This window comes from Podarcis cretensis (genome assembly GCF_951804945.1).
Source record: "Podarcis cretensis genome assembly, chromosome: 1".
In the NCBI taxonomy this organism is placed as follows: Eukaryota; Metazoa; Chordata; class Lepidosauria; order Squamata; family Lacertidae; genus Podarcis; species Podarcis cretensis.
Genome location: NC_137170.1, coordinates 21,007,488 through 21,033,747, shown reverse-complemented (window position 1 = coordinate 21,033,747; position 26,260 = coordinate 21,007,488). Strand labels below are relative to the sequence as shown.

The 26,260-nt window shown below is 41.1% G+C and overlaps 1 protein-coding gene across 3 annotated transcripts in view; it reads right to left on the bottom strand.

The window, feature by feature from the left end:
* Window positions 1–512: 512 nt before the first annotated feature.
* The window catches only part of ATG2B (autophagy related 2B), a 42,271-nt gene continuing 16,523 nt past the window's right edge, over window positions 513–26,260 (bottom strand). For 2 of the 3 annotated variants that reach the window (XM_079947687.1, XM_079947688.1), the window contains exons 11-42: window positions 25,160–25,421; window positions 23,587–23,737; window positions 21,989–22,084; window positions 21,664–21,852; window positions 20,590–20,863; window positions 19,803–19,905; window positions 18,881–19,076; window positions 18,396–18,538; window positions 17,431–17,582; window positions 16,995–17,167; window positions 16,629–16,779; window positions 15,608–15,807; window positions 15,435–15,515; window positions 15,050–15,156; window positions 14,789–14,881; window positions 14,609–14,676; window positions 14,014–14,090; window positions 13,221–13,391; window positions 12,920–13,061; window positions 12,332–12,534; window positions 11,104–11,330; window positions 9,824–9,932; window positions 8,881–9,075; window positions 8,074–8,175; window positions 6,890–6,968; window positions 6,551–6,755; window positions 5,096–5,165; window positions 4,158–4,240; window positions 3,384–3,505; window positions 3,114–3,268; window positions 2,163–2,312; window positions 513–1,473 (exon numbers count right to left, since the gene is read on the bottom strand). In XM_079947687.1, the coding sequence (XP_079803813.1) occupies window positions 1,243–1,473; window positions 2,163–2,312; window positions 3,114–3,268; window positions 3,384–3,505; window positions 4,158–4,240; window positions 5,096–5,165; window positions 6,551–6,755; window positions 6,890–6,968; window positions 8,074–8,175; window positions 8,881–9,075; window positions 9,824–9,932; window positions 11,104–11,330; window positions 12,332–12,534; window positions 12,920–13,061; window positions 13,221–13,391; window positions 14,014–14,090; window positions 14,609–14,676; window positions 14,789–14,881; window positions 15,050–15,156; window positions 15,435–15,515; window positions 15,608–15,807; window positions 16,629–16,779; window positions 16,995–17,167; window positions 17,431–17,582; window positions 18,396–18,538; window positions 18,881–19,076; window positions 19,803–19,905; window positions 20,590–20,863; window positions 21,664–21,852; window positions 21,989–22,084; window positions 23,587–23,737; window positions 25,160–25,421 (4,760 nt within the window). In that variant the 3' untranslated portion in view covers window positions 513–1,242. The remainder of the gene's footprint in view (window positions 1,474–2,162; window positions 2,313–3,113; window positions 3,269–3,383; window positions 3,506–4,157; window positions 4,241–5,095; window positions 5,166–6,550; window positions 6,756–6,889; window positions 6,969–8,073; window positions 8,176–8,880; window positions 9,076–9,823; window positions 9,933–11,103; window positions 11,331–12,331; window positions 12,535–12,919; window positions 13,062–13,220; window positions 13,392–14,013; window positions 14,091–14,608; window positions 14,677–14,788; window positions 14,882–15,049; window positions 15,157–15,434; window positions 15,516–15,607; window positions 15,808–16,628; window positions 16,780–16,994; window positions 17,168–17,430; window positions 17,583–18,395; window positions 18,539–18,880; window positions 19,077–19,802; window positions 19,906–20,589; window positions 20,864–21,663; window positions 21,853–21,988; window positions 22,085–23,586; window positions 23,738–25,159; window positions 25,422–26,260) is intronic. The other variant, XM_079947689.1, reaches the window with a different exon arrangement.

Genomic DNA, 26,260 nt, shown 5'->3' with positions numbered 1-26,260 from the left:
GTTTATTTTGAAGAAGCTGCAGTTGCCACTGTGTGTCAGAAAAGAAGCTTAATATGAATCTGCATACCCTTCTCAGGGTACAATATTTCTGAGCTCTGTTTCCAATGAAAAAGTGTACACAAATTAGGTTTTGGAATCAATTAAGAACATTAAGATCACAGTAGAACAGCAGCTTGTCAAATCAATCAAAAAATATTCTGATATCTGAACAAGTTTTAAATAACTTTGTTGTGAAAATTGGAAAAAATGACTATCAAGATGTAACTTGCATAGCATTTAAACTGAATGAACTCATGTCAACATATACAAGTCCCAATATTCCTTTCACAAGACACCTTTCCCCACAAACTGTATTCTCTCTGTGTGTATTCAGAACCAACTGCTCACTAGACCCCTTTTTCCTATGCAGCAATAACTGAATAACTGCAAGCACTGCAATCCATTTTTAATGTCACTGATGATCTTGTAGTGTTCTGCCCCTTTAAGTGATTTGCATAAGTTTTAAAACTACGTAAGGACAAAATGCACATTTATTAACAACTATTTTAAAAAGGCAATATACAGGCAAAATTCTTTAAGGTGCAACACAACAGAACATGTCTGCAACATTCAGATTGCTCAAATCTCCACAAAAGGAGGAATTCATTATGAAGGGGAAACAATTAGTGTCCACAGTTGTCTGAAAACAATTTTCTGACCAGGTATCAAGACAGATTGTCCTTGTTGCTAAGTGCCACATGTGAGACACTCACAATTAGCAAAATAATTGAAATCCCCTTTTCCTTTTAGTATCCTGTAGTGTCCATGTCTCACGCCAGACATCAACCCTGTTACAGAAGGGCACTAATGTAACCCTTTGCTTTTTTAAACATATTTCAATCATGGTTGGGGAACCCCTTTATATACAAGTAGACTGATAAGAATGGGAAGTGTGGTTGCTTCAAAAGAAGGACAAAAATACCCTGCCAACAACAAATATCAAGATACCACGGAGGACATAGCGCCCAGTCTAAAGCAAGCATTTTTCCTGGATTTGGCCGTAATATTTTTTTTGAAGGTGCCACTCCATTTGGCACTGACCAAACTTGCTTTCAGGTTTTGCCATCAAATTGCTTTCCAATCGCTTGTGTTCCTGAGATAAGCATATTAAAAGGATACGTCCCATCTAAAGCTGCCATGAGGATAAACGATTTATGCTTCCAGTTTCCCAGTGTCTGTACGTCAACCACGCTTTTAAAGCTATCAGTCCTCTCCAAGGCGCCACTTCTGGGACTCTTCCTGACGCACGTCAGGCCTGATTTGGTTTCTCATGCCGCCCAACACATTTGACGTCGCCTCCGTTGCCATTATGAGAGGTTTCACCACAGTTGGCGGGATCTGGCGGAGGACACCTCCCACCGCTCCAGTGACTCCTTTGTTCTCATGTTCTCGAGCAGCAGTTTCATAGATGGTATGCGCCGTATCGGTAATCCCCTTAAGAGAGTCCCAGACACACAAAACAGAGTGTTAAGAACTGCACCATCTCCCTTTAGTGAAGTAAACTGCTTGGGGAAGGGGGGGGCGGTGGGTTGGGTCATCAGTCTTTATAAGCCCCAGAATCCCTGTCAATTACATCCCATTATTCACCGCAATGAAACAGGGAAGCCCTTCCCACAGAGCAGCAAAACGGTGAATTCCGTTCTTGCAAACCCACACTGGCTAAGTAGCTTGATGCCCACGTGAGTCGCCTAAGCTCCAGAAGCTGGTTACAAGGCAAGTAGATACAACCAGTGGTGAAATGCAGTGTGTGGCCTGCTGGGCCGCACATTGGGCAGAGAAACAAAACGTCAAGCATGGATTTAAATCTGTTTCTAGTCGTTGGAAAGAAACCAACGACAGAGCAATCAGAGCCAGCAGTGGTTAGGGGTTCCAGCGCGTCACAAAGGGCAGCTGAAATGCCACATTCCACAGATACCAAGCAACTGCAACCCTCTCTTGGGTGTCCACCTGAGAAACCAACATGGAGAAAATACCACTCCCCTAAGGAGAATTAAAATTATTGTGCAGAAAAATGAAGGATATATAGCCTCATTAAAGCCATAGCAATATCCTAAAAATGGCATCTATCCCTCCCTCAGTGAATGCAATGCAGATGGCCAGAAGACAATGGTAATGCTCCTTACCTCTTTTACAACACTGTATGCTTTGGCCACACCTTCACGAAGGTCCACAGGTTGATGAGCCAGGCGGTAGCGAGAAAGTCGTTTGATCTTCTTTGTCTCAATTAAACTAGGCCCGGGGGAAACCATGTCATAAGCTGTTTCTGCAGCTGCCTAAGTATCAGTTTCAATAAATAAATCAAAAACACATTCTCTTATCACGTGTGGTGAGCCAGTAAAAACCTAGATATGGCCATAATATCCAATTATTTGTACATTATGATAAACCTCGTAGCTTTTTAAAACACAAGCCAATGCTAAATATTAAGAATACATTCTCATCTCCCAGGGCTCCTTGTAATCTATCTATCCACTCCTGCCGATTCCCAACATACACTAAGACATGGTCCAAAAAAGAGCAAATTATGGCATTCAAAGGGACCAATTAGAGCACACCTTCATTTTCTCTCAACTAAGTTAATTATTGACATTCACTTCTGTAGAGATATAATATTTCATGGGGGTATTACTGTGGTGTGGATAAAATCAGTCTTTCATCTCCAACCCTACGCTACCTAGGCTCTGCTGACATGATTTCCATGGGGAGCTGCAATACGCATTCCCACAGTCTCTTTACAATATAGAAGCCCTCCTCTCTCACACAACGCCTGTTGCATCTACAGATATTTTGCCAGCAATGAATAGACATGACTTCCAAAGGGAAAAAAACCCCAGTGTGTTCAGATTTCAGCATTCATGCCTAACTCTTTAAAATGCTATTCCAAATACCAAGCTACCGAAACATCACAGGCCACACCTTCCCTCCTCTTAATTAAGGATGAAACAAGAGAGATCTCAGTTAGCAATGTAATTGTAGGCTTTAGTTGACTTCTGAAACCATTTTCCAAAATCTTGTTTGCTTCAAATAAGATTAGAACTCCTTTGCCTATCCCCATCGATAAAGGGAAAACATACCTGTATGGTCTGAACCATTCTGTTTGTCAGTTCCAACGCTGCCATTGCAGTAGATGTACCAAAAGAAGCTGCACCTCTCTGAAAGCCTCTTACAATGCGGCCGTCTTTTCGGTATTGTTCTATTGGTAACCACACCAAGTCTTTTAGACCCTGCACTGTAATTAAAGATAGCATGCCATGGATAATCGCTCAGGAAAAATATTCATTCATATGAATGCATGTGCATAGAATAAAAAACAGAGAGGCTTAAAAAATACTGCAGGAACGTACCTAATTGAACCAATGAATGCATTGGCCCGACTCCTCCTAGAATACCTGGTAGCTGGTTTTTCTTGATGTCGTTAATCCATTCTGAGATGGCGTAAGAGAAAAGCTTATCCACACCTAGCAACCTGTGTGTGAACAAAAGTAACATTTTGTTACCTAAAGAATGATAGGAAGGTATGATGGAGAGACTACATCACTTATTGCTACTAAAATCTGTGAATTACTTTGGCCAATTACCAACCAAACAGTTCTGCTAGAGCAAGCACCGTTGGCTGCACTACAGAACTTCCTTCCCTCTCCATGTGCACCTCTAAATATGTTTTGGGGTTCCCCCAGCTCTCTGGGGCAATTTAGGGGGCACACAGGGGTTTCACAGAAACAGGAGAGGGAGGGAAAATTCAGCTTTGCAGCCCAAATGCTTGAACTAGTGAAATTGTTCTGTTTGTCTTTCCTTCACAGCAAACACAGGGCAGGAGTCACCTCACCAGCCCCGTCAGCAGAAGTCCTGCTCAAGGACTTCCGCCCTCTTGCTTTCCTCCCCCTGTGCACCCCCCCCCCCAAATTGTCTTAGTGGTTTCAAGAGAACCCGCAGAACGGTGCACAGGGGGAGGCGAGTGGGGATAGTTCTGTATAGCAAGTTGTAATGCTTGTACAGATAGAACCATTGGAAGAGTGCAACACTGAATTCCACCCACCATTACAATGCTCGGTGTTGGTTTTCCTGGAGCAGACAGTCTAACACACAGCAACTCCATTAGAACAACTGGGGAAACTTACCCATGTCTATAGCAAAGCCTCTTCAGTTTCAATTCTGAGCAGTTTAACTGAGCAAGCCCAATCAGAATCCCAGCTAATGTACCCTGAAAGTTAAAAGGGTCAAACAGTTCATAAGCAGCAAATAAACACCAAAGTATTCTTGACTGCTTTTCATCATTTCTTTACTGAATTAACTATATTTATAAGCTGCCTCCCAAAATAAAGTCCCTGGGTGTTGTATAGAAAAGTAATGCTAGAATAAGACTTCACAATAAGCTTCAGAAAGTCGACTGGCGCAAAAGTCAAACACAAAATATAATAAAAACGGGAAAAAATACAACCAAAAGCATAGAAGCTGGCATCACCATCAAGTTACAGGAGGTTAGAAGCCACCAACCATAACAACAGGGACTAAAGTACATGATCTTAAATGGCCTGGGAGAACAAAGGCAGTCTAGGCCTGGCATTGAAAGGACAACTTTAGCTTTCCTAGAGTAAGTATTCCACAGCCATCACTATGAGGGCCCACCAATGAAATTATGCCTGTTTTGCAGTTAGGTATGTAAGTTTTACCAAAAGGTCTTTCACTACTACCTACTGCAGAATGCCATCTGAAATTTGATGGCATATTGGGTTCTGGCTGCTTTAATGAAAGTGAAACTTTAATGCAAGTTGCCTGCAGTGAACAAGAATCTCCTCCAGGTGACAAAGCAGAAAGTTGGTGATTTAATTTTTTTAAACCACAAATGACCCTCAAAATGGATGTGTGGGCGAATGGACTGGTAAGAATCTTTGCAGGCTACCAGCTCTTCTGGACTTATTTGCAAGACCGTAAGTTTAGCAATCTTTTGATTTATTTGAAGATTTTGAGCATAAACGTTTCATCTTTCCAAAATAAAGAAAGAACTATTGAATGTGACACTCCAAAAGGCTAATTTTATCAACAAAAGTCAACAAACCTGATCCATAGAAACATGCTTGCCATGGTAATCAAGACGTATTGGAACTTCTGATGTAAATCGAAATTCTCTAAAAGGAAAAATATGTTGATAACATGTTACATAGAAATAAAGATTGGGATCAACAGATAAAACCTAAGATGGTAAAAAGTAAAACTAATATCCCTGAGCTCCATATTTTTTTTAGGATCACTAACCTCCACCTATATTTCCTAAATCCCCAACTTCATAGGGGATTTAAAAGTTGCCAGACCTACTGGTCATCTTAATCTCACAAGATACAGTCTCATACTTCTATTCTTTTTGATAATGTTTATACTCAGAAAAGTCACCTTTAGGAAAAATAAAGTGCAGTTCTACTGTGTAGCATTTTTAAGGAAACAGTCATACCTTGGATCTTGAACGGCTTAGTTGCTGAACGTTTGGCTCCCGAACGATCGAAAACCGGAAGTGAGTGTTCTGGTTTCTGAACGTTTTTTTGGAAGCCAAATGTCCGAAGGGGCTTCTGAGGCTTCCGATTGGCTGCAGGAGCTTTCTGCAGCCAATCAGAAGTCACGCTTTGGTTTCTGAACATTTTGGAAGTCGAACAGACTTCCAAAACCAATTCTGTTTGACTTCCAAGGTACGACTGTACTACATGCAAGCAAGGCTTGGTCCTGTGAAGGAAACTTGTATTTCCTACTATCTTTTTACTTTAGCATCAGATGAAAACAGTCACATAATATACACTGTGGGGGAAGTATGAATACGATGAGCTTAAACATCAGGTGGGCAATCTTTTTACCCCCAGGAGCTACTTTCCAGTGGATGGGACCAGACTCAGTAGTGAGTGTGGCTAAGGCTGAAATCCCCTGCACACCTTTTTACGTTAATGAGTGTTTGTTTAATACACACATCCTTCCCAACGTTACACAGAAGGCACAAAGACAAACAACTGCCCCCTTACATGCAGGTGCATTTACGTGCGCACACGCAATCTTCCACTTCTCTCTTTTTCACACACTAACACACACTAACCACTCACTATCAATGCAGTCAAGATCAGGGGTGCTATTAAAAGTGCAAGGACTGTGATCTTTACCCCACTGCCCATGGATAGCCTTACATATGCAGGAGGTTCCTTATATATACATGCATATATGCTTTGCTACACATATAGGGTTCTGGACTGGGGCTACCGATGGAAGAAGTCCACTGATTATAAAATAGATGCTTCTGGACTGCAGAAATTAAGAGTTTACCAAATGAGTGAAATAAGAGGTGACTGTAACTTCTCTAGACTAGAGCATCTCATGGATCTAAGGTGGTGGTGGTGGGGGGGGGGAATCTGTGGTCCTCCAGATTTGCTCAACTACAGCTCCCATCATTCCTGCCCATTGGTCATGCATGCTGTGGCTGATGGGAGCCGGAGTCCAACAGCACCCGAAGCCACCTGTGATCTACGTCTCAAGGTACCTGAAAAAGATTGGCTGGTCACTGAATGGTGCCTCTTCGTGCACAAAATTATGGTCATCCCCATTGAGCATATCCACAGAATCGACACTTCCGTTCTGGCTCGCTCGCTTGTGTAAGGAGAAAGAAATGACTGGACTTGGCTCTTTGAAACTGCTGTGGTGCCTGGGCAAGGTACATGTCACTTCTGCACCAGGAGGCTTCTTAACTGCAAACAGATAAATAAACGAATGCTGAAATCTAAGGCTGCCTGCCAATGAAAGAGTTATTTGTTTGCAGCTCTGCTGTCCATGTATATGTTTCTATGAATTCATTACCAAAAAAAAAGGACAAATCATTTACCCTCGGGATCTGGAGTCATTAGGACTTCTACTTCTGTAGACAGGCTAGTGAAAAAATCCTTCAAGAAAAACAGGGCATCCTGAAACATAAAAGTAGCATATAAATCACAAACAAGTGAAACCGCCTTATATACCAGGGTGGATAAACTGTGGCCCTCCAGATGTTACTGAAATACAACTCCCATTACCTTTGGGTGATTGGCTATGCTGCCTGAGACTGATGGGAGCTGTGGTTCAGCAACGTCAGGATAGACACAGCTTGACCATCCCTGTTAAGACACTTTTTTGAGTTCAACAGAAGGAAGGGATAAGAGAAAGTGTTTTCGCATTTTTATATACATCACACATGCCTATAATAAGCCAATCTTCTGCCATGATAAAAAGGGGAATGCAGAGAAAAGGAATGGATTATTCTGACACAGGCTGGCTCAATTCTCAATGGCTCCCATCAACATCTATGGGTGAGAGTAAATGGGCTGCCAGCCAGGCAAGTTGAGAAAGAGCAAAACAGGCCCTCAGGCAGCTACTGGCTCCATGAGTGGAAGGGTTAGGTTGAGTTGCAGTGGTTTCCCATGAGCCCCTTTTACTTTCTCCTATGCTTTCCATTCATATTGAGGAAAATAAAAGTGCTGCATCTAGAAGCACTGTTGCAATGAAGGCAAAAGATCCTTACTGCCTGTCAGTGAGTGGACCACACAAGCAGGTGCAAAGATACACTATGCACAAGGCACAAAAATACACACTGAACATACATCCCTGGAGGAACCTCCATCCATAAATACCCTGCCCACCACGATTATGAGATTTTCTCCAATGATTAACAAAAACATTTTGGCTGTAAGTTGTTTTGGGTTACCTTTGGCAAGAGAAAACAACCAATAAATTCAATAAATAGCAACAACAACCATCTGTACTTCATAAATGGTTCTCTTTCTTCCACCGAAGCAAGCTACTTATGCAATAAAGGTAACTTTGCACAACTATAGTTGCAAACTTAATCAAATCACAACTTTGCAATTCACACCCACAAAATGTTTACAACAGATTATAGGAATGAGTGATTAAGGAATCATTACACTGCATAAGATATATATATAGATAGATAGATAGATAGATAGATAGATAGATAGATATAGATATATATATATATATATTCTCCTAATAAGTGTTGCTTGCTAAACCAACCTGGTCAATGTTGAGACGAAGTGGCATTAATGACACTCGCAAACAACACTCCTGGGGTGATCTGCCCGACTCTGGACGAACATGCAAAGCTTTGACCGTCAACTGAAGTAACAAGTGAAGAGAGAAAGAACAGCTGAATAAAAATGAAAGTATATTTGCGAATTGCTCTGACAGCATATATAAAAGATAAATAATCTTTACAGCAGAATCATTACTGATATGTTTCTAACTGGGTGTTTTGAACTTGTGTCAAAATTAGGTAAAGGTAAAGGTACCCCTGCCCATACGGGCCAGTCTTGACAGACTCTGGGGTTGTGCGCCCATCTCACTTAAGAGGCCAGGGGCCAGCGCTGTCCGGAGACACTTCCAGGTCACGTGGCCAGCGTGACATCGCTGCTCTGGCGAGCCAGAGCCGCACACGGAAACGCCGTTTACCTTCCCGCTGGTAAGCGGTCCCTATTTATCTACTTGCACCCGGAGGTGCTTTCGAACTGCTAGGTTGGCAGGCGCTGGGACCGAGCAGCGGGAGCGCACCCCGCCGCAGGGATTCGAACCGCCGACCTTTCGATCGGCAAGTCCTAGGCGCTGAGGCTTTAACCCACAGCGCCACCTGTCACTCTAATTCAATGCAACATGCAGTAAAGGTTGCAGCCATTGTGTATGTGAATTTTTATGGACTGTTTTTCAAGTCCCAGTGGAGGTCAGACACAACTTTAGTGGAACACAAACTTCTATGCTGCATGTGGACGCCGCATCTATTCTCAGCCCCATCATTTCCACATTTAGCAAGTTGTTACACGGCCTTACCATATTAGAATGTGCCTTCCTAGGCATCTCCTTACTGCAGTAGAGGTAGAGAAATTTATTCATCTGTGATGTAGCCAAGCGATCTCTGATCTCAAGATCTTGAACCACAAACACTTGACGAGACACGGGTTGCTCCAGCAGGTTGACCTCACACTCTGCTTCACCAGATGGATATACCTCATGCTGGAATTTGACCTTATAACCAGGAAAGGCAAAAGGCAAGAAGTCTATTAAGATGTGCCCCCCTTGTAGCATTTGCAATGCTTCTTGATACAGAGTTGTCACTTATAAGTTCAGGTGGCTTCAGTGGCAAGGAGTGCCTGTTTCCAGCTGTGGCCCATTCACCAGCTATGGCCATTCCACTCTCTGCCCTTTCTAAGTTCAAAAGGTCCAAGTATATACTGCTATGGCTCACAAAAAGGTCCTTAGATTTTAGAGCCTGAGGAAAAGGTCACATTGCCTCTGTATTTTTGTAATGCTTCATATCCTATAAAGGTAAAGGTACCCCTGCCCATACGGGCCAGTCTTGACAGACTCTGGGGTTGTGCGCCCATCTCACTCAAGAGGCATGGGGCCAGCGCTGTCCGGAGACACTTCCGGGTCACGTGGCCAGCGTGACAAAGCCGCATCTGGCGAGCCAGAGCCGCACACGGAAACGCCGTTTACCTTCCCGCTGGTAAGCGGTCCCTATTTATCTACTTGCACCCGGAGGTGCTTTCGAACTGCTAGGTTGGCAGGCGCTGGGACAGCGGGAGCGCACCCCGCCGCAGGAATTCGAACCGCCGACCTTTCGATCGGCAAGTCCTAGGCGCTGAGGCTTTAACCCACAGCGCCACCTGCGTTATCCTATGGATGCCAAACAAATGGGCAAATACGGTCCCCATCAGTTGTAGAGAACTTCCCAGCAATAAAGAAAAACTGTCGCCATTTCAGTTATTCTTACCTTACTTAACTGTATTTCCATCAAGAAATCTGGGTTCCTTCCTCTTCCACCACAGACTGTGTTGCGCCCATGCCTTGTTGGTGTGTGAGAAGGAGAGCTCTGAGGACTACTGGAATAGGAGAAAGGGTATTATTTTTCCATTTAAACTTTAAGTTTGGCTTGCAACAACTGTTTCAGTGCTCAACTGGTCATTTTTTGGTGCTGTATTACAGTGGTACTTCGGAAGTCGAACAGAATCCGTTCCGGAAGTCCGTTCAGCTTCTGAAACGTTCTGACTTCCAAAGCACGGCTTCTGATTGGCTGCAGGAAGCTCCTGCAGCCAATCGGAAGCCTTGGAAGCCCTGTCCGATGTTCTGCCGAGGTGCGACTGAATTATTATAACTTTTATTCTCAGTGTATTCTCAACACTACTCTGACATTTTGTAAGGCGAAGATTTTTATAAATATTTTTATAAATAGTAAACAAACTGAAGAGCAAAGAAAGAAAAGAAAATCAACTTGCTGCCACTGTTAACCAGACTGCATTTTCCTCTTCAAAAGAACTCAATAGACAAGCATTCTATAAGTATTAGGAAAATGTAAAGTGGCTTTTTAAAAAACCAAACCTTTCAGAATACACTCACTGAAAGTACATTGTCTCCTTTTACCACCAACAATTAATCACATGCTTCAAGGGAATGCCAGGTAGGAAGAGAAAAAAACCATGTTTGAGTGCATACTTTTAAGCTGCCATTTCCACTTGCTCAGATGGAGCTCCAGGGGAAACTGAATGAGATGATGTCCTGACACATAAATAATATCCATTTTATTTATTACAATTATTAATATCCTGCTTTTAGGATACAAGTTACCCCAAGACAGCATATAAGAAATCGTAAATCATGTTAGGGACGGGGGGATAATAAAAGCTGCAGTGAACGGTATCATTTTTAAAAAAAATCCAGTTCCTCGCAGAACACCTTGTCTGAAGGTGTGGAGGAGGGGAAAGTCTAGCTGGAACTAAGCTAAAGTGGGATTTTTTCCCCTTTATGCACTAGCCCAGTGAGTTTATGTTCTGAAGAAAAATGCATCTTTTTCCTATGTAAGAAGGTAACAAACAATTTTCTGCCATGTTTAAGAAGTGGAATGCAGAGAAAAGCAATGGACTATTCTGAGGAAGAGAAAATGAGAAAGGGCAAAACAACCCCTCACTTGGACACGGGGTTCAGTTTTATGTTTTGAAGACAAATGCATCTTTTCCCTATGGTATGAATTAATAAACTAATACCAGAAGTACTTACATGTAACTCTTAGCTGGAGATGTAGGGGGTGCATTTCCAAAGTCCTTTCCCCCATAAAGGTGCCAAATGAGTGAGATTTCTTTCACAACGTAGCGCACCAAGGGGATAGGAAATCTCAAGGGACCTTTGTTTGTGTCTGCTTTGTTTACCGGCAGACTGAAATGGTTCTCTTTTATCAGGATCGCATCATCAACCATCGTTTTCACTACTGGCTCTTCTACTTTATCCTAAAAGGTTACAGGATATTAAGTGCATGCACATTAAATGCTATTTATTTTTTTAAGTTATTAAGTTTACTGTAGGTTTGTAAATAGGCACTTGCCTGTGGCCAGTGGCAAGAAAGAACGGCCTTCAAAACAACCAATTCTGCTAATTAGAAGGTAAGGTAAAGGTAAAGGTACCCCTGCCCGTACGGGCCAGTCTTGACAGACTCTAGGGTTGTGCGCCATCTCACTTAAGAGGCCAGGGGCCAGCGCTGTCCGCAGACACTTCCGGGTCACATGGCCAGCGTGACAAGCTGCATCTGGCGAGCCAGAGCCGCACACGGAAACGCCGTTTACCTTCCCGCTGGTAAGCGGTCCCTATTTATCTACTTGCACCTGGGGGTGCTTTCGAACTGCTAGGTTGGCAGGCGCTGGGACTGAACGAGGGGAGCGCACCCCGCCGCGGGGATTCGAACCGCCGACCATGCGATCGGCAAGTCCTAGGCGCTGAGGTTTTACCCACAGCGCCACCCGCGTCCCATAATTAGAAGGTAGCTGGAGACTAACATAGGTAAAATTTGGGGGCTAGCATTTTCTATTGATTTAGCTTGACTCTGCTTTAATCAAACAGAAGGGCTCCTTTCCCTTGCCCTAAGATAACTTCTAATTCTAACATTAAAAATACTGAAAACAGCACTTCTAATGCATATATAACATATAGCAGCAGACTTCATGCTATATTTTGCACAACATGGCAACTACCCATTTCTCTATATATACAGCATGCTGGAGTTATTGCGCAATTTGAGCAACTGCCTTTAAGGTCGTTTAGCAATTGCATTATCAACCTGCTCTGCATGGATTTGTCATGTCACATTCCAAAGGATGACCCAGTGAGAAGCTCTCCAGATCCAACACAGACTGTCTTCATGCAACAGTTGTTAACCAAATCAGTTAACCTATGAGTTTTAAAAGTATTTTTTCCCCTCACATTAGATTTCTTATTAACATTAGGTTTTCCTTACAGAGACAACAGCTTTTGGTGCAAAAAGAATACAGAAGTCATCATTTTCAGAAGGTACATCTCCTATCGCTTCATTAATCATATGGGGAGTGAATGAAGCATAAGTAGGACTTGGCTCCTGAGAGAGGTTCCCACTTTCATCAGGAAACAGGAAAAGATCTGAGCAAGTTGGTGCTGGCGTTTGTGTCTTTTCATCCAAAACTCCTGGGAGAAGAGAAACAAGACATTTCTATCAGGATTAAGCAGGTGAAGTACGAGCAGAAGGCATTTAACATACAGTTGCCAGATTTCAAACAGTGAAAATCAGGACAGAAAAAGTTTTGCCCAAAGTTGTTCAGCTTTTTTTTTTGGCAAATCTGCAAAAACCGTTTTTGAGCTACTTTTAGGGAAAATCGGGGAAAACAGCACTGCCCACAGATTTTCATGGAAATATTTCTGATTTCCACCCAGACACTGCTAGAGATAGCAGTATTCCGCATAAGTCTGGGAAATTCCAGATGTATGGCAACCCTAATTTAACAGGATTCATTTGAAATACTGTTTTTAAATGGCATCTCTTTAAAAACAGAAGAAACCTGGAAAGATCTACCATTAGTTTGTGGCTTAGAGGGGGAAGTAAATTGCTGGGTTTCAATCTCTTCCATAGCATCACTCATTAAATCCCGTAAAATCTGTTGGTCAGCTTCTGCCAGGACTGGACCTTGGGATGATGGCCGGCTAGAGAAATCTGCCTGGAAGATAAGAAATACACCAATCTAAACTTATAAAGGAAATACAGTGTAGTTCTTTATAAATATCTGTAGCTGTGATGCATGCTAACTTAGTTTGTTACAAGAGTGTTGTTTCTCAACTTAACAAAAGTGATCTAGACCAGTGATGCCTTTTCATACCTTAACATTTTGCTTGGTCGCTCCACAAGTATTCTCTATCTTTGCAGGTGGATTCAGATCACCGTAACTTGCAATATACTGGATAAGATTCATTAACGCAGCACAGGAATCTGAGCATGTTCTAATGTGGATAACATCACTGGAACAATGGAGTTCAAAACGTGGCTTACTCTAAACAGATAATAATTCAAAATCATGTCCGACACCAGCAGAAGATGCACTTTTCTTAAGTCAGTCCTGAATGTATGATCAAGGAACCAGACATGTGTTTAGAAAATGACCCAGTATGTTTAAGAGCCAAATCAATTTCAATCACACTTTTTTGAACAAATATCTCAAAGTCCAAAGCTTTATTATAGGTAAAGGTAAAGGTACCCCTGCCCGTACGGGCCAGTCTTGACAGACTCTGGGGTTGTGCGCCCATCTCACTTAAGAGGCCAGGGGGCAGCGCTGTCCGGAGACACTTCCAGGTCACGTGGCCAGCGTGACATCGCTGCTCTGGCGAGCCAGAGTCGCACACGGAAACGCCGTTTACCTTCCCGCTGGTAAGAGGTCCCTATTTATCTACTTGCACCCGGAGGTGCTTTCGAACTGCTAGGTTGGCAGGCGCTGGGACCGAGCAGCGGGAGCGCACCCCGCCGCAGGGATTCGAACTGCCGACCTTTCGATCGGCAAGTCCTAGGCGCTGAGGCTTTAACCCACAGCGCCACCTACTATTACTTAAAAACACACACACACTCCAAAACTTAAACCACACATAATTTAGCTTTTATATTTTAACTCAGTTCCTTACTCTCTCTCCATCAGATCCAGGTTTCACTGCCCTTATAGTCAGTTCTAAGAGTCCCATGTCCATAACTCGAACATAATCTGAAGAAAACAAAATAATTATCTGCTAAACTCCTGAATTGTTGCTTATGCCTCATATTTAAGACCGCAAATGCCCTCATGATGATGGACTGTTTTACGACTGAAGCTCAAGCCCTTTCTAAACTACAGAAAATGAGCAGACAGCGCTCCCACCCCAGCAATGTTTCTATCTGCTTTTTTTTGTCTTATGAATGGGAATGATTTTAGAATGACTATTTTAGTGGCCAATTTTGTCTTGTGCTTCCATGGACAACTTTACAGTTGTCCAGCAATAAATCCAGAATTCATTAATATACTGGGATGCAGGTTGGCTATTTGATTCTGATATGTTGACCATAACTGGACAACAATCACATGCATGGGAAATTCAGAACGACAAAGCTTCTTTCCTCCATCATGCTACATCAGACAATCGTGTCCCGCTCAGCTAACAGTTGCTTAACATAAAAGCACCTTTTAATATCCTTACTAGTTACTTGGAATTGTATGAATCCCTTTAAAAGCTGAAATGCACTTACCTCTTTGGAGGTTCACTGCAACATTACACTTGTCAGACAGATGCAAAGCAGCCTCATCCAAGATTATTCTATAACAAAAATGATGTTTTTTAAAGGAATTACATGTTCCAACAATTTTGTAAGTGTTGAAAGAAATATAAGTTAAATGTGGGATTTGTTAAAGTTCTTAACAAACTTTACCTGAGAGTAGAAGATGATTTATCCAGTGCCACACTACTTGAAATGCTAAATGTTTCAACGGTAAGAAGTGATCTAGTTGGCAAAAACAGAGGCCTACCCAAAAATAAAAAAATAAAAATATTTGAAACATATTTGGAAAGCAAGCAGTTCAGAAATTCAAGTGACCATAAATAAACTTGACAAACTGAATATTAAAGCAACTGGTTCAGGACAACAGTTGACTTAATAGGCTGATACAAACACTTTATTTGTTTAGCTTACCTATAATTCAGGGCACAACTCCAGAGATGGACGTGAAAAGTTGTAACAGAAGCTGGAGGATTATATCCCAACACAGGCTCATCAGAAATGTTCAAAAAATACAAAATCTACAATTACAAAAGTGTAAAGATAGGCCCACTGTATTCTAATCAAGTAAGGTAACATCAGCTGTCACTGAAAGATTTTGCGGACTATATAAAAAGGAAAAGAGATGGATAATATTTTACCCAGAAGGATGGGGATTCCCAGTTATACAGGACTGAGGCACACAAAGCAAGCTTACAGGAACTCCAATACTCAGTAGGAATACTCTAAGTTAGAACATACACCCCCCCTCCAGAATGATCTCCAGATAGACCATAGAACATTTAGCAAATTAACATACCTGTTCATGCCAGCTTAAACCTGAAGGAAGTACTCTGTGTTGAAGAGTGGCTCCTCTTAGTCCAACAGCAACTAAAAACTCCTACAAAAACAAGTTCATCCAAAGTATTCATGTAAATACTTTCAGAGCATATACAGATATAGATATATAGATATTAATTTCTAAATACAAACCTTTGTATTGGTTTCCAACTTATTTGATTGTATCTTAACTGCAACAGACAACATGCTTAAGCACTCCACTCCCACATCATCTGAGGAAGCTCTACTGAGACCTTCTTCTTCCGAAAAGTAAATAGTAGGCTCTAACCAATGGGGTGGCGTTGCACTTGGCAGCCTTACTTCAGATGGACAGACAACTCCATCCACCACACCTGCAGAAAGACGGCTTTGTGGTTAGATGGTCCTTCAAAGACATTTTGAATTGAGATACAAAAAAAATCCACATATTTTACTCTAAAACTTGCTAACATCTGGCTGATGCTCTAAACACCCAAACTTTGTTAAGTAAAACTGCAGGGAAGATTTCTAAAATCTTATCAATCGTCAACAATTTCTTCTGTTATGTATACTGACAAACGGAAATACTATACTTATTTTAAAAACAGAACAATGCATTTTGGAGTAGTTCTCTTCTAGGAAAGGGGCCTTCAGAAATACCTGCAGACATCCAACACAACTTTCTTAATGTACAAATAGAAGGTTTTGCAACCATAGGTGTACTTAGAAAAAACTTTCTATATGTCAGCTCTGAATTGGTTGTCATTAGCAATTCACCCTCCTGTGTTTCACATAAGCACCAAGACTAGCTCCTTAGACATATTATGAGTACATTTCTTTCCATATGCTTACGGAATGCAATTGTGGTGGATAAATTGGACTGCAGCAGACTTACATTTGTAAAGAAGTAATAATTCCCAATTTGGATTCATATATTTGTAATTGGGGGGAGGACTGAAAGGCAAGTGCTCTAGAATATTAAATCAAATCAAATCAAATCAAAATTATTTGTGGAACATATATTGGAAGGAGGAGTTGCTTCTCACTGATCTTCAAACTGTAAGGCCCACAAACCCTAGCTGTCAAGGTTTTGTATAACTTGCTAGATGACAATCACTCATTTTCTCCCTTACTCAACCCCTTACCTTTTTATAGCTTGGAACACAAACATTATTTCTACACTGACATTTCATACCTTGATGATATAAGCTGAGGCTACTGGAATGGAGACAGATGTAATGCTGGTCTTCAAAGCCTTCATACTTTGTCACACAGAACAGCGACCCACTACTGAATTCAAACCAAAATTCCCCATGTTTGTCTTCACATACACTCCCATCGTCCTGCTGGAGAAAGAATCAGAGAATTATAGGTTGTCTGAAAAGATTCCTCTGCTTAGTCCACACTTTATCTGAAGGAATCCCATCCTTTAAAACAAAAACCAACATCATCCTTAACATACTATGAACGATCAACGTGCTACCATAGTGGTTTATGCAGTATAGTCAAAATAACAAGTCTAGTCAAGCTATTATGGGTTCTCTCACCCTAGATGTCATACCTTGACATCAGTGAATATTGACACTAATCCATGGTTAATGTTCAAAAGAACTGACAGAAAACTCTGCGTGTTCCTGTTCTGGGATTCAGTTTTTTTCTTTCTCCGGGAACAGTAGTTTGGATCAACGGTGGAAAAATATTGGAGTGTTTCTTCCTCAGACCCACTATCATCATCTACAAAAGGCAAAGCAAAAAACAAGTGAATCTTTAACCATCCACAATAAACAGCTTATCACAGAAAGTGAAACCACATTTTTTAGAAAATAAGGATGCTAAAAAATAAGCAGATTTTAAAATTTCCCTCAGTAACAGCAAGTAACCCCTTTATGTATAGTTTCTCCCTCTATCAATTCAGTAGCTTCAGCTGTATTAGAGATACACTTGGACTTTTATATGCTTAAATATAATAATTTAGTAAGATGTTTATAGTATATTACCATAGTGAATAGTAGATCTGAACTGACTGTCTTTACTGAATGTGTTGATCAGCTGGCTGGCCACTGAAAGTCCAACACCGTAAGAAATATTTTCAAATGTTTCTACAGGAGATGGAGCTGTGGGTTCCCACAGTAATAAATCATTACTGATCCTAGAAAGGGGAAAATACCGGCATATATTAATCTGAACCTGGAAGAACTTGAACAAAGGCAGGTCTGTGATCTGGAAAAATGAACTGATAATGGGTTTATTTTATTTTATTTAACTTAACGAAATGTATATGATGCTTGATTACAGTAAAGCACCTAAGTGGTTTACAAGCAATATTTAAATTACCGATGCGAAGCTGAAAACAAATACTTAAAAACATTTAAGAGAGAATAAAAAGTAACAGGAAAAGATTGAAGCACATCAGCTACTATGTATCTGGATGGGCTTGCCTAAGCAAAAATGTCTAAAGCAGGCACCCAAAAGACTACATTGAAAGCACCTGCCTGATGTCAACAGGCTGGGCAGACTAGAATACAGTCAAATCTTGGTTCTTGAATGGCTCCCTTTTCAAACGTTTTGGCTCCCGAATGCCGAAAACCCGGAAGTAAATGATCCGGTTTTCAAACATTTTTCAGAACCCGAACACCCAACGTGGCTTCTGCTCGAGTGCAAGAAGCTCTTGCAACCAATCGGAAGCCGCGCCTCGGTTGTCGAAGGTTTCGGAAGTCAAGCGGTCTTCGGGAACTGATTACCGAGGTTTGACTGTTTGGATTTCTTACAACTATGGAACAGGCATTATGTGGAACTGTAAAGGGGCTAAGAAAGGTTATCCTAGCCCAAAGCAGGAAAGGTGGCATTAGCTGTAGGGTGGAAGTGGTGGAAAGAGCTTTCCCCTGCCTTCTGCTCAAAAAAGGCCTCCTCTGGATCCAAATCATGGGTCACGCAAACCATGAAAGCTAGTGCTTATACTTACCGATTATATAGCTTTTCATAAAAGGTCTTGTTTGGGAATGTTAAATACACATTTGGTAACATGAGCTCCAGTACATAATGAGAATTGCTGATTGCTTTATCCTGAAACTCAGTCATCTCCAGTGCGTCTCCTGGCATCACCATCTAGAAATAAAAACATCATTTCAGGTATAATCTGTGGTTATTATTAGCCTTCCTCAAACATGTCTCAGTGCATTATACAAAATGCAGTGACAGAGCAGCTAAAAACAACACAGGAAATAACAACAGAGTAAATAACAGCATATTACTTCATATCGTTTTTAGATGCTCATGTAAGTTACACAGGCTTGCCTTGGGGAAATGGTTTGCCATGATTTGTTGAGACCATGCCAACTAACCAAACAGTGTAAGTTGAGCAATTTAAGATGGCTAATTATTTGTTGAAACTGAATACAGCAACCGGATGCAAAAAAAATGCCATATGGATAAGCCCTTTGTGCTTACTTCTTCATTCTCAAACATGACTCGACGTGAGGAAAAGGGAGATGGCTTTGGTCTTCTAAGATCACACACATCCTTCAGGGAGTGAGATCCTCCTTCTTCCTCTTCTTGAAAATGACCATCAACCTCCTCTTCATCCTCAGGAGCTATCCTTTCCAGAATAGAGTGCACAGCCAGTGGGTTTATTTTAAGTACAATCCTAATAGTCAAACAAGAGGAGGAAACTGTGACTAATTCCAGAAATAGTTACGCATTTTGTGGCAATGAAAAGGTTGTCATAAAAGTTTCTACAGCTATATCCGACACACACAAAATCTATTTCCATGTTATATAAATGTACTTCCCCTAAGTAGGCGGAATATGTGTATTAAGAGTGAGGAAGACCAGTCTCCTGGGCAGCACTGAAACACTAGACGTGACTATATAACTGATTTTAAGAAACTGTACGTGCTTATAATGGTGGAAATAAGAGTACTTTTAGTAACCCTTAGTCCTGCAGTAGAAAGAGACAAGCATGGGTTTATGCTGGATTAATAAAACCTCCTCCTGAGTGTTCTCATTTTATTTTAGATATTTAATATCTTTTCCAAATGAGACCCACACTGCTGTCTTTTCATTATAGTTCTGTTATTTCTGCTGTTTTGCTAAGTACTGTCAAAAATAGTTTTTAAATGTCTACATATTATAGATGTTTTTAGTAGTGGTTATGATGGCCTTGGGTCTATGGAAGAGCAAGAGTGGTCATATTCAAGCCATAATCATTCATGGGGGGAAAACACCATTCCAACATCCAGAGTACTTAATTACCAGACCAACACAACCTAGATTTGATTTAACTCTGCTCTAAACGGTTACAGTTTTTTCAGCAGCAGCACATCATAAGCGGTTAGGATTTACACAGAGAACAAATAGTATTTTGTTTTACCGTGGCCAGTCAAAGTTGTCTGATGAGATCATCTCTCCAACTACACCACTGGAAACTTGAAAAAATTGTACAGCTGATTCCTCTTTCCCTTCTTCAAATGATGCTATGGTGAAACCAGAGAAGATTATGTTGTGCATGCCTAGGACTAACTGCATAGCCATTTAATCATGAAGAGATTACATTCTTCATTTAGCAGTGACACAAAATCAGCCTTTTTGAAACAATTTTTCCTTTTCCATCACAAAGAATGGAAAAGTAGCTCCTTGTTAGCTCTGAAAATAATTTAGATAGTGAACTCCTCCGGCATCAAAAGAGAATTGCAAACTACTATGATTACTGAAAACCAAATATCTCTAATTATCATGTAACAGTTGTGTCTCAAATGCCAAAGATTTATTGGGCTTTGTCTAAAGTTGCAAAAAAAAGAAGTAACAAGCAAATTTCCCTGTAATCTCATATGCTATATATATAAAAACTGTCTTCCTTTCCATTCTCTCCGAAGAAAATCTGAATATTCCTATAATAACAGAAACTGGAACAATAAATAAGTATCATCTTACTAATAGGTCCCTCATATTGCCCAGGAACAACGTAGCTACAACCAGGATTTTGGGTGGGTAGGTGCAACAGTACTAAGTGGTGCTGAGTACCAGCAACCCTTTTTTTCACTTCCCATGCCAGCCATTTTGTGCTGGCATCCACTGCACTTTTATCGATATATGGCACCTCAAACGAAAAGCACTGGCTACAACCATCTATTGCAACCAATAGAGATCCCTTCACTTACCAGTTAGCTCTTTAAAAGTGAGCTCTAATTTAACTTGCTCTGGAGTTGGTCCTCCTGTAAACTCGGTTTTGAGTTCCATATCTGCAAATTCTAAATGAAGAATTTCTTTCTGAAGCGACTTCTTGAACCAAGGTCCTCGTTCTGGGTCTGACCGCAGGTCAGGAATTGGGAAGCGAACTGAGAGCTTCAAAGCTGGTGCAGTCACTTGTACCGACATTTTGCAATTTGCAGGAGTACGGGAATCGTCCAGGAAAACTTCAGCAAATGCCTTGTGCTGAAACAATTGCAAAGTAAGGGGAGGGCAAACAAATATTTTTAGAACAATTCTGAGGGGCAAAAAACACAACTTAAGGGGCAACATCCAATGTCACATGAGTGGGTTTTCATAAATTCAATAGAGCTTCCCATCCCACTCTTCCTGCCTACAGCCCACTGCACCCCCTTCCAAATTTTCTTTGGAGCACACACACCAAACTTTCTGGAGTGGATTTTGGAGGTGTGCAGGGAAAGGAAGAATCTATTCCAGCAATGGTGTCCATTCTGCTGGCTAACAGACACAGCTGAATTTCACATCTTACAAAGTTTTGGATCGCCTCCCACCTTCAAGAGAAGCTTTGATGAGGATTCAAGCACGGCAGTCATAAGCAGTTATTTCCACAGTCCATTGCATTACAGCAAACATGTACAATTTAGTCGAAATTATAGAAAACAGACGTTTTTAATGCTTCATTGTACATTTCAAACATTCTTAACAGTGTTTGTTGTTTAATGTGGGAGCATTGGCTAAAGTCAATTAACAAAGGTCTAAGCCAAACAGCTGTTCTATTGCAAAAAATGGTTCATCATAGATCAAATACCACTGGTATAACTTTTGTTCCATCTCGCCTCCCTAAACTTTTCAATGAAGTTCACACACTGAGTTGCAATTAATCAACTTCTGAGTGGGACAAAACCATGCACTGTAAAATTATTTATTAAATCATTAACATGGAAGTGTGAACCTGACAGATAAAAGCTGCCACATGCCATCTTGTCATTTTCCTTTTATCAGTGATAAAATTACAATTACTTTACCAGGCTAATGTGTTTGTTGTAGGAGGTGTACATGTGTGATGCCATCATCTCCACTGTGGTTAACTTCTGCGGCTGAAGCAGTGAATTTAGTCTGTCTACAATGCTGATATCTAATTCACAGAAAGCTGGACTCAACTTGATTTGTAAATCTGCTTTCTGGGGGACAGAGCTCAATCTCCCTTGGCTACCCTGTCACAAAAAAGTAAAATAAATAGTCAGTGGCAAAATACAGAATTTTCTACAGAGCAACATACACACAACTTGGAATAAAGATTTCAATTGTTTTTATTCAAAAGATAAGAAGAAATAATATATTCTAATCTACCTGAGGCCCTCTGTTATCCGTGTGCTTGTAATGGAGCTGAAGGCAGGAGAGAGGGTGCAGCTTGTTTCCTTGTCTTTCAGAATTAAACATTAGCAGCTATAGCAAAATAAAGGGTAGTGATGAAATGCAAGTATATTTCACAAGCAATTAAAATCCCTGCATTGTAGGGGGTTGGACTAGATGACCCTCAGGGTCCCTCCCAACTCTACAATTCTACGGAAAGCAAATACATTGATTAGGGAGGAAGACAAAATTATCTACTAGAAGCTCACCTCATTTAATTTGTTTCTCTACCAGATGATCTGCTGTGGTCTAATCCATTACAGACCTTCAGTATTTTTTGACATTTTATGAGTTGTCTAGAGAAACTTGCAGTGATGCAACAATTGTATTGCCAAGATGCCATCTCTCTTTACACTACCAGCTGGATGTGTAAAGAGAGAATATGGAACTTTGGGAAATTTAAAAGACAAAGGAGAAGTAGTCCAGCAGAACCAGTGGTCTTCTTATCATGCTCTGGTCAGTGATGTCAAGAGCATCCTGAAAGGGATGGAGTAATTCTGGAGTATTATGCACCAGGGGCATCCCTAAACCCCATCACCAGGGTCAACAAAAATGACCTTTACCTGGAGCCAACTTTTATATATCCTAGTAGCTGTAGCCTTGCGCTGACAGCAGGCCCTTTGATCCAATGGAGGCTTCTGCCAGCAGAAATGGGAGGTTAATTTTTTTTGCTGATTCCCTCTTCACCTGCAGTGCTGTGCCACCTGCCACACTGTTCTAAATAGTCCCCAACACTCTGGAGCAGGTTTTGGGGACACGCAGAGGGGGCGGGTGGGCGGGCTGAGGATAACTCAGCAAAAATCACCTCTCTCCATTCTGTTGACAGAAGCCTCTGCTGGAGCAAAGAACCTTCTGTCAGCACAGGCGATAACACTGGACATAGCCCTCGGGATGAAAATATATCATTTGCAGCTGACAAGAGAAACTCTTGCTGAGCTACAGTGCTGATAAAACATGCACTCGGGCTATCCAACTGCTTCTTTAATACCAGAACATGGAGTGACCCCAATTCCACAAACAGTACCTATGGCACATAGTACAAAAGCTTGCAATATGTGAGATCCTTCCCACTAACCTGAAGGAAGAGATATTTAATCTCCGAGCCTAATTTAAAGTGAAATTTCCAATCGAACGGCTCAAGTTACTGAAAAATTCCAGTTGTAGCACAAAGCGCCAGGTTCAACTAACTGGTCCCACTAGCGGAAGCCCATGCAAGGATTGCCACTAGTGCAATGTGGTCCGTCCCCACCCCTGCAAAATTGGCCCAGTGTGGAGGTGTCAGAAGGACCTCCAGAACAGCATGTGAAGGGAGGAGAGGGGGATTCATTCTGCCAGTCTAGCTGAAATTCTTGTGCTGATTGACCATCTGGAAAAGTGTGACATTGAATTCCTCTCCAAATAAGCATTCCTATGGAACACTTGGCCAATGAACTCAGTTTACGTGAAAGCAAATATTCACAGGACAGAACTATTGGAGCATTAAAAGTTTTTGCAATGCATTTTAATAGCTTGTGTTAAGTCATAAGAATTTCTACCTCTGTATAGTGAGGTATGTCAGAATGAGAGTCCATGGAAAAGAGGCACTCCAGAAGTTCCATCTGTCCAATATATAAATCTGTACTCAAACAACGGGAAGCCGATCTCTGTCTCTGTTCATAGGACACTTTGATGTCTGTGCCTATAAACCTATGGCGAGAAACAGTGGTATAAAACTGCATAAACTGAACACCTATAGTCATTCTGCATTGGAAATTATTTAAAATATTATAAAAATACAAGTCATTAAATTGCCAATATCACTGAAATAAAACAAGGAGAAAGATGCAATTTTGAAATCTTATTCCAACACATGCTCATGCTTAATTCCTTGCAAAACATACAAAGATGTGTTAAAACTGCAAGGTACAAGATAAATAAGGAAAATAATTTATTTATGTAATACCCCCACACTAGTGACATCTTAATTCACATTGCCAAACAAACATCCATGTCCTTCCTCCATTGTAGGAAACTTTTGAAATTAAATGCAGTGATTTCCAATACAACATTGCCCTAAACCAGCTTTCTGGCAGCTGATGCACACACAAGGGTAATCATTATTTTCACTCAAGAAAGAGGTTCTGCGAATGCTACAGGATGCTGAACCCTCTACTAAAGTCAATGGCAAACCTCACTTCTTGTAGGAGTTGTGTGCACATTGGAGGGCAAATGAATTTCTGAAACTGAAATTATTCAAGAGATCTGCTTGTGATCACACCAATCTATATTTTTCATGGTTCAGTACGAATCTTCTAATGCCTATATAGAAGCCTATACAGTCGTACCTTGGTTCTTGAACAGAATGTGTTCCGGTTCGACTCCTGGAACTGTTCAAAAACCAAGATACGGCTTCTGATTGGCTACAGGAGCGTCCTGCAGCCAATTGGAAGCTGCAGGAGCCATGCTGGATGTTCAGCTTCCGAAAATCGTTCGAAAACCGGGACACTCACTTCTGGTTTTTGATCGCTTGGGAGCCGAAACGTACAAGCTCCAAGGTGTTTGGCAGCCAAGGCACGACTCCATAGAGAAATAACAGCTGTGCTTACACAAAGCAGCAACCATCAGTTAACTCAGACATCTTGCAAAGACTCATCCTTTCCCTGATCCATAAGATTGGAATCTGTTTAATATGTGTAAATTTCCTGAATTCCCATATTATTAGATTTCATTTGCTTTTCTGCTGCTGTCTTACTGGCTTTAGGTTGTATTGGTGTTTGAATGACACTAATTGTCCTTACATTGTACGCTGCTTAGAGCTCTTACAAATATTAAGCGCTTTATAAATGCTTTTAAATAAATAATTAATCCTGCATAGAGAGAAAAAGAATTCTAACTTATTTTGTGGTGGTGACTTGAAGTGCACCAGGCACAACCCCACCAACCTACAGTGTCTACTGCTGCAATAATTAAGGGATGGTGGGAACTACCCCTTTATCTACCAGGTATACCTTAGCCTCTCAAGTATGTTCCAACAACACTCATATCAAATATTTACTGAGCAAGCTCATGTTGTCACAGAATTTATGCATTTTGTTTGCTATGTTAGCAGATGAATAAGCAAAGTTATACCTAAGGTGATCATGTGAACAAGCCTTTGCAAATACTTCTCGGAGGGACAGAAAATCTTCTGTTGGAAACTTAACTGGATCAACCTTTTCTATGCGGGTAAAAAAATCCTGTGCCATTGGTGTAAGTGGACTGGCGTTCAGTGACGTTTCAGGGGGTGGCAAAGGATCAATATGAAGTACCGATACTGAGAAAGCACCCACTGCTAGTCGAAAAAGAAGTTCAGGCCTGGATTCATCCACTGAGACAGATCTGGATGGAAGAGCTAAAGGGAAGGGAAAAAATGTTTAAAGGTAATATACAGTAGGTTTCAGCGTATGTATGTGTATAAACACACTTTTTTATATATAGTGCAGTCCCAATGAGTTCAACAGGACTAATTTACAGGTAAGTGTATGAAGGATTGTATCTCTGACTAGTACAAAAGTTGTTAAGTATTAAATTTGCTACAAAGATACAAAATTTTTTTAAAACGTCTCCATTTAAAATAATAAGTTGCTCTGATTTGCAGAACGTATTTTGACACAAATTACAAATAAGAATAACACTTTCAAACATATGGTGGATTTCAATATGCTCAGATCTCCTTACAGATTACAGATAATAAAACGTGCAAAATTAACACCGACTTCTTGCTTAACGTTCTGTTCTGAATGTATTCCCACAAAAGTAATACTCTCCTTTTAAACCAAGGCCACAGAAAGATGTGGAGACTCTCAGGCCCAGGGGCCAAAAATGGGCCTCTCTTTCTGGCCCTTGGGTCTGCCACACCCTTATTGGTCCTGCAGACTTTTGCCAGGTGGGAAGAAAGCTGGAGACACGAGCCCCACCCCACCCAGGACACAGATGAGTCATTGGTTTCATTGGAATGCTCTGTCACAAGAGACTAGGGCCCTGCGGGACCTGACATCTTTCCTCAGGGCCTGCAAGACAGAGCTGTTCCACCAGGCCTTTGGTCAGGGTGCAGCCTGACCCCCCTCCTCTGGCAATCTGCACAGAATTTTGCTTACTGGTTGCCATCAATTTGATTTTAATTAATTTTTATAATAAAATGTTTTTAGAATCGTTGGATTATTTTGATTGTTGTTAGCCGCCCTGAGCCCA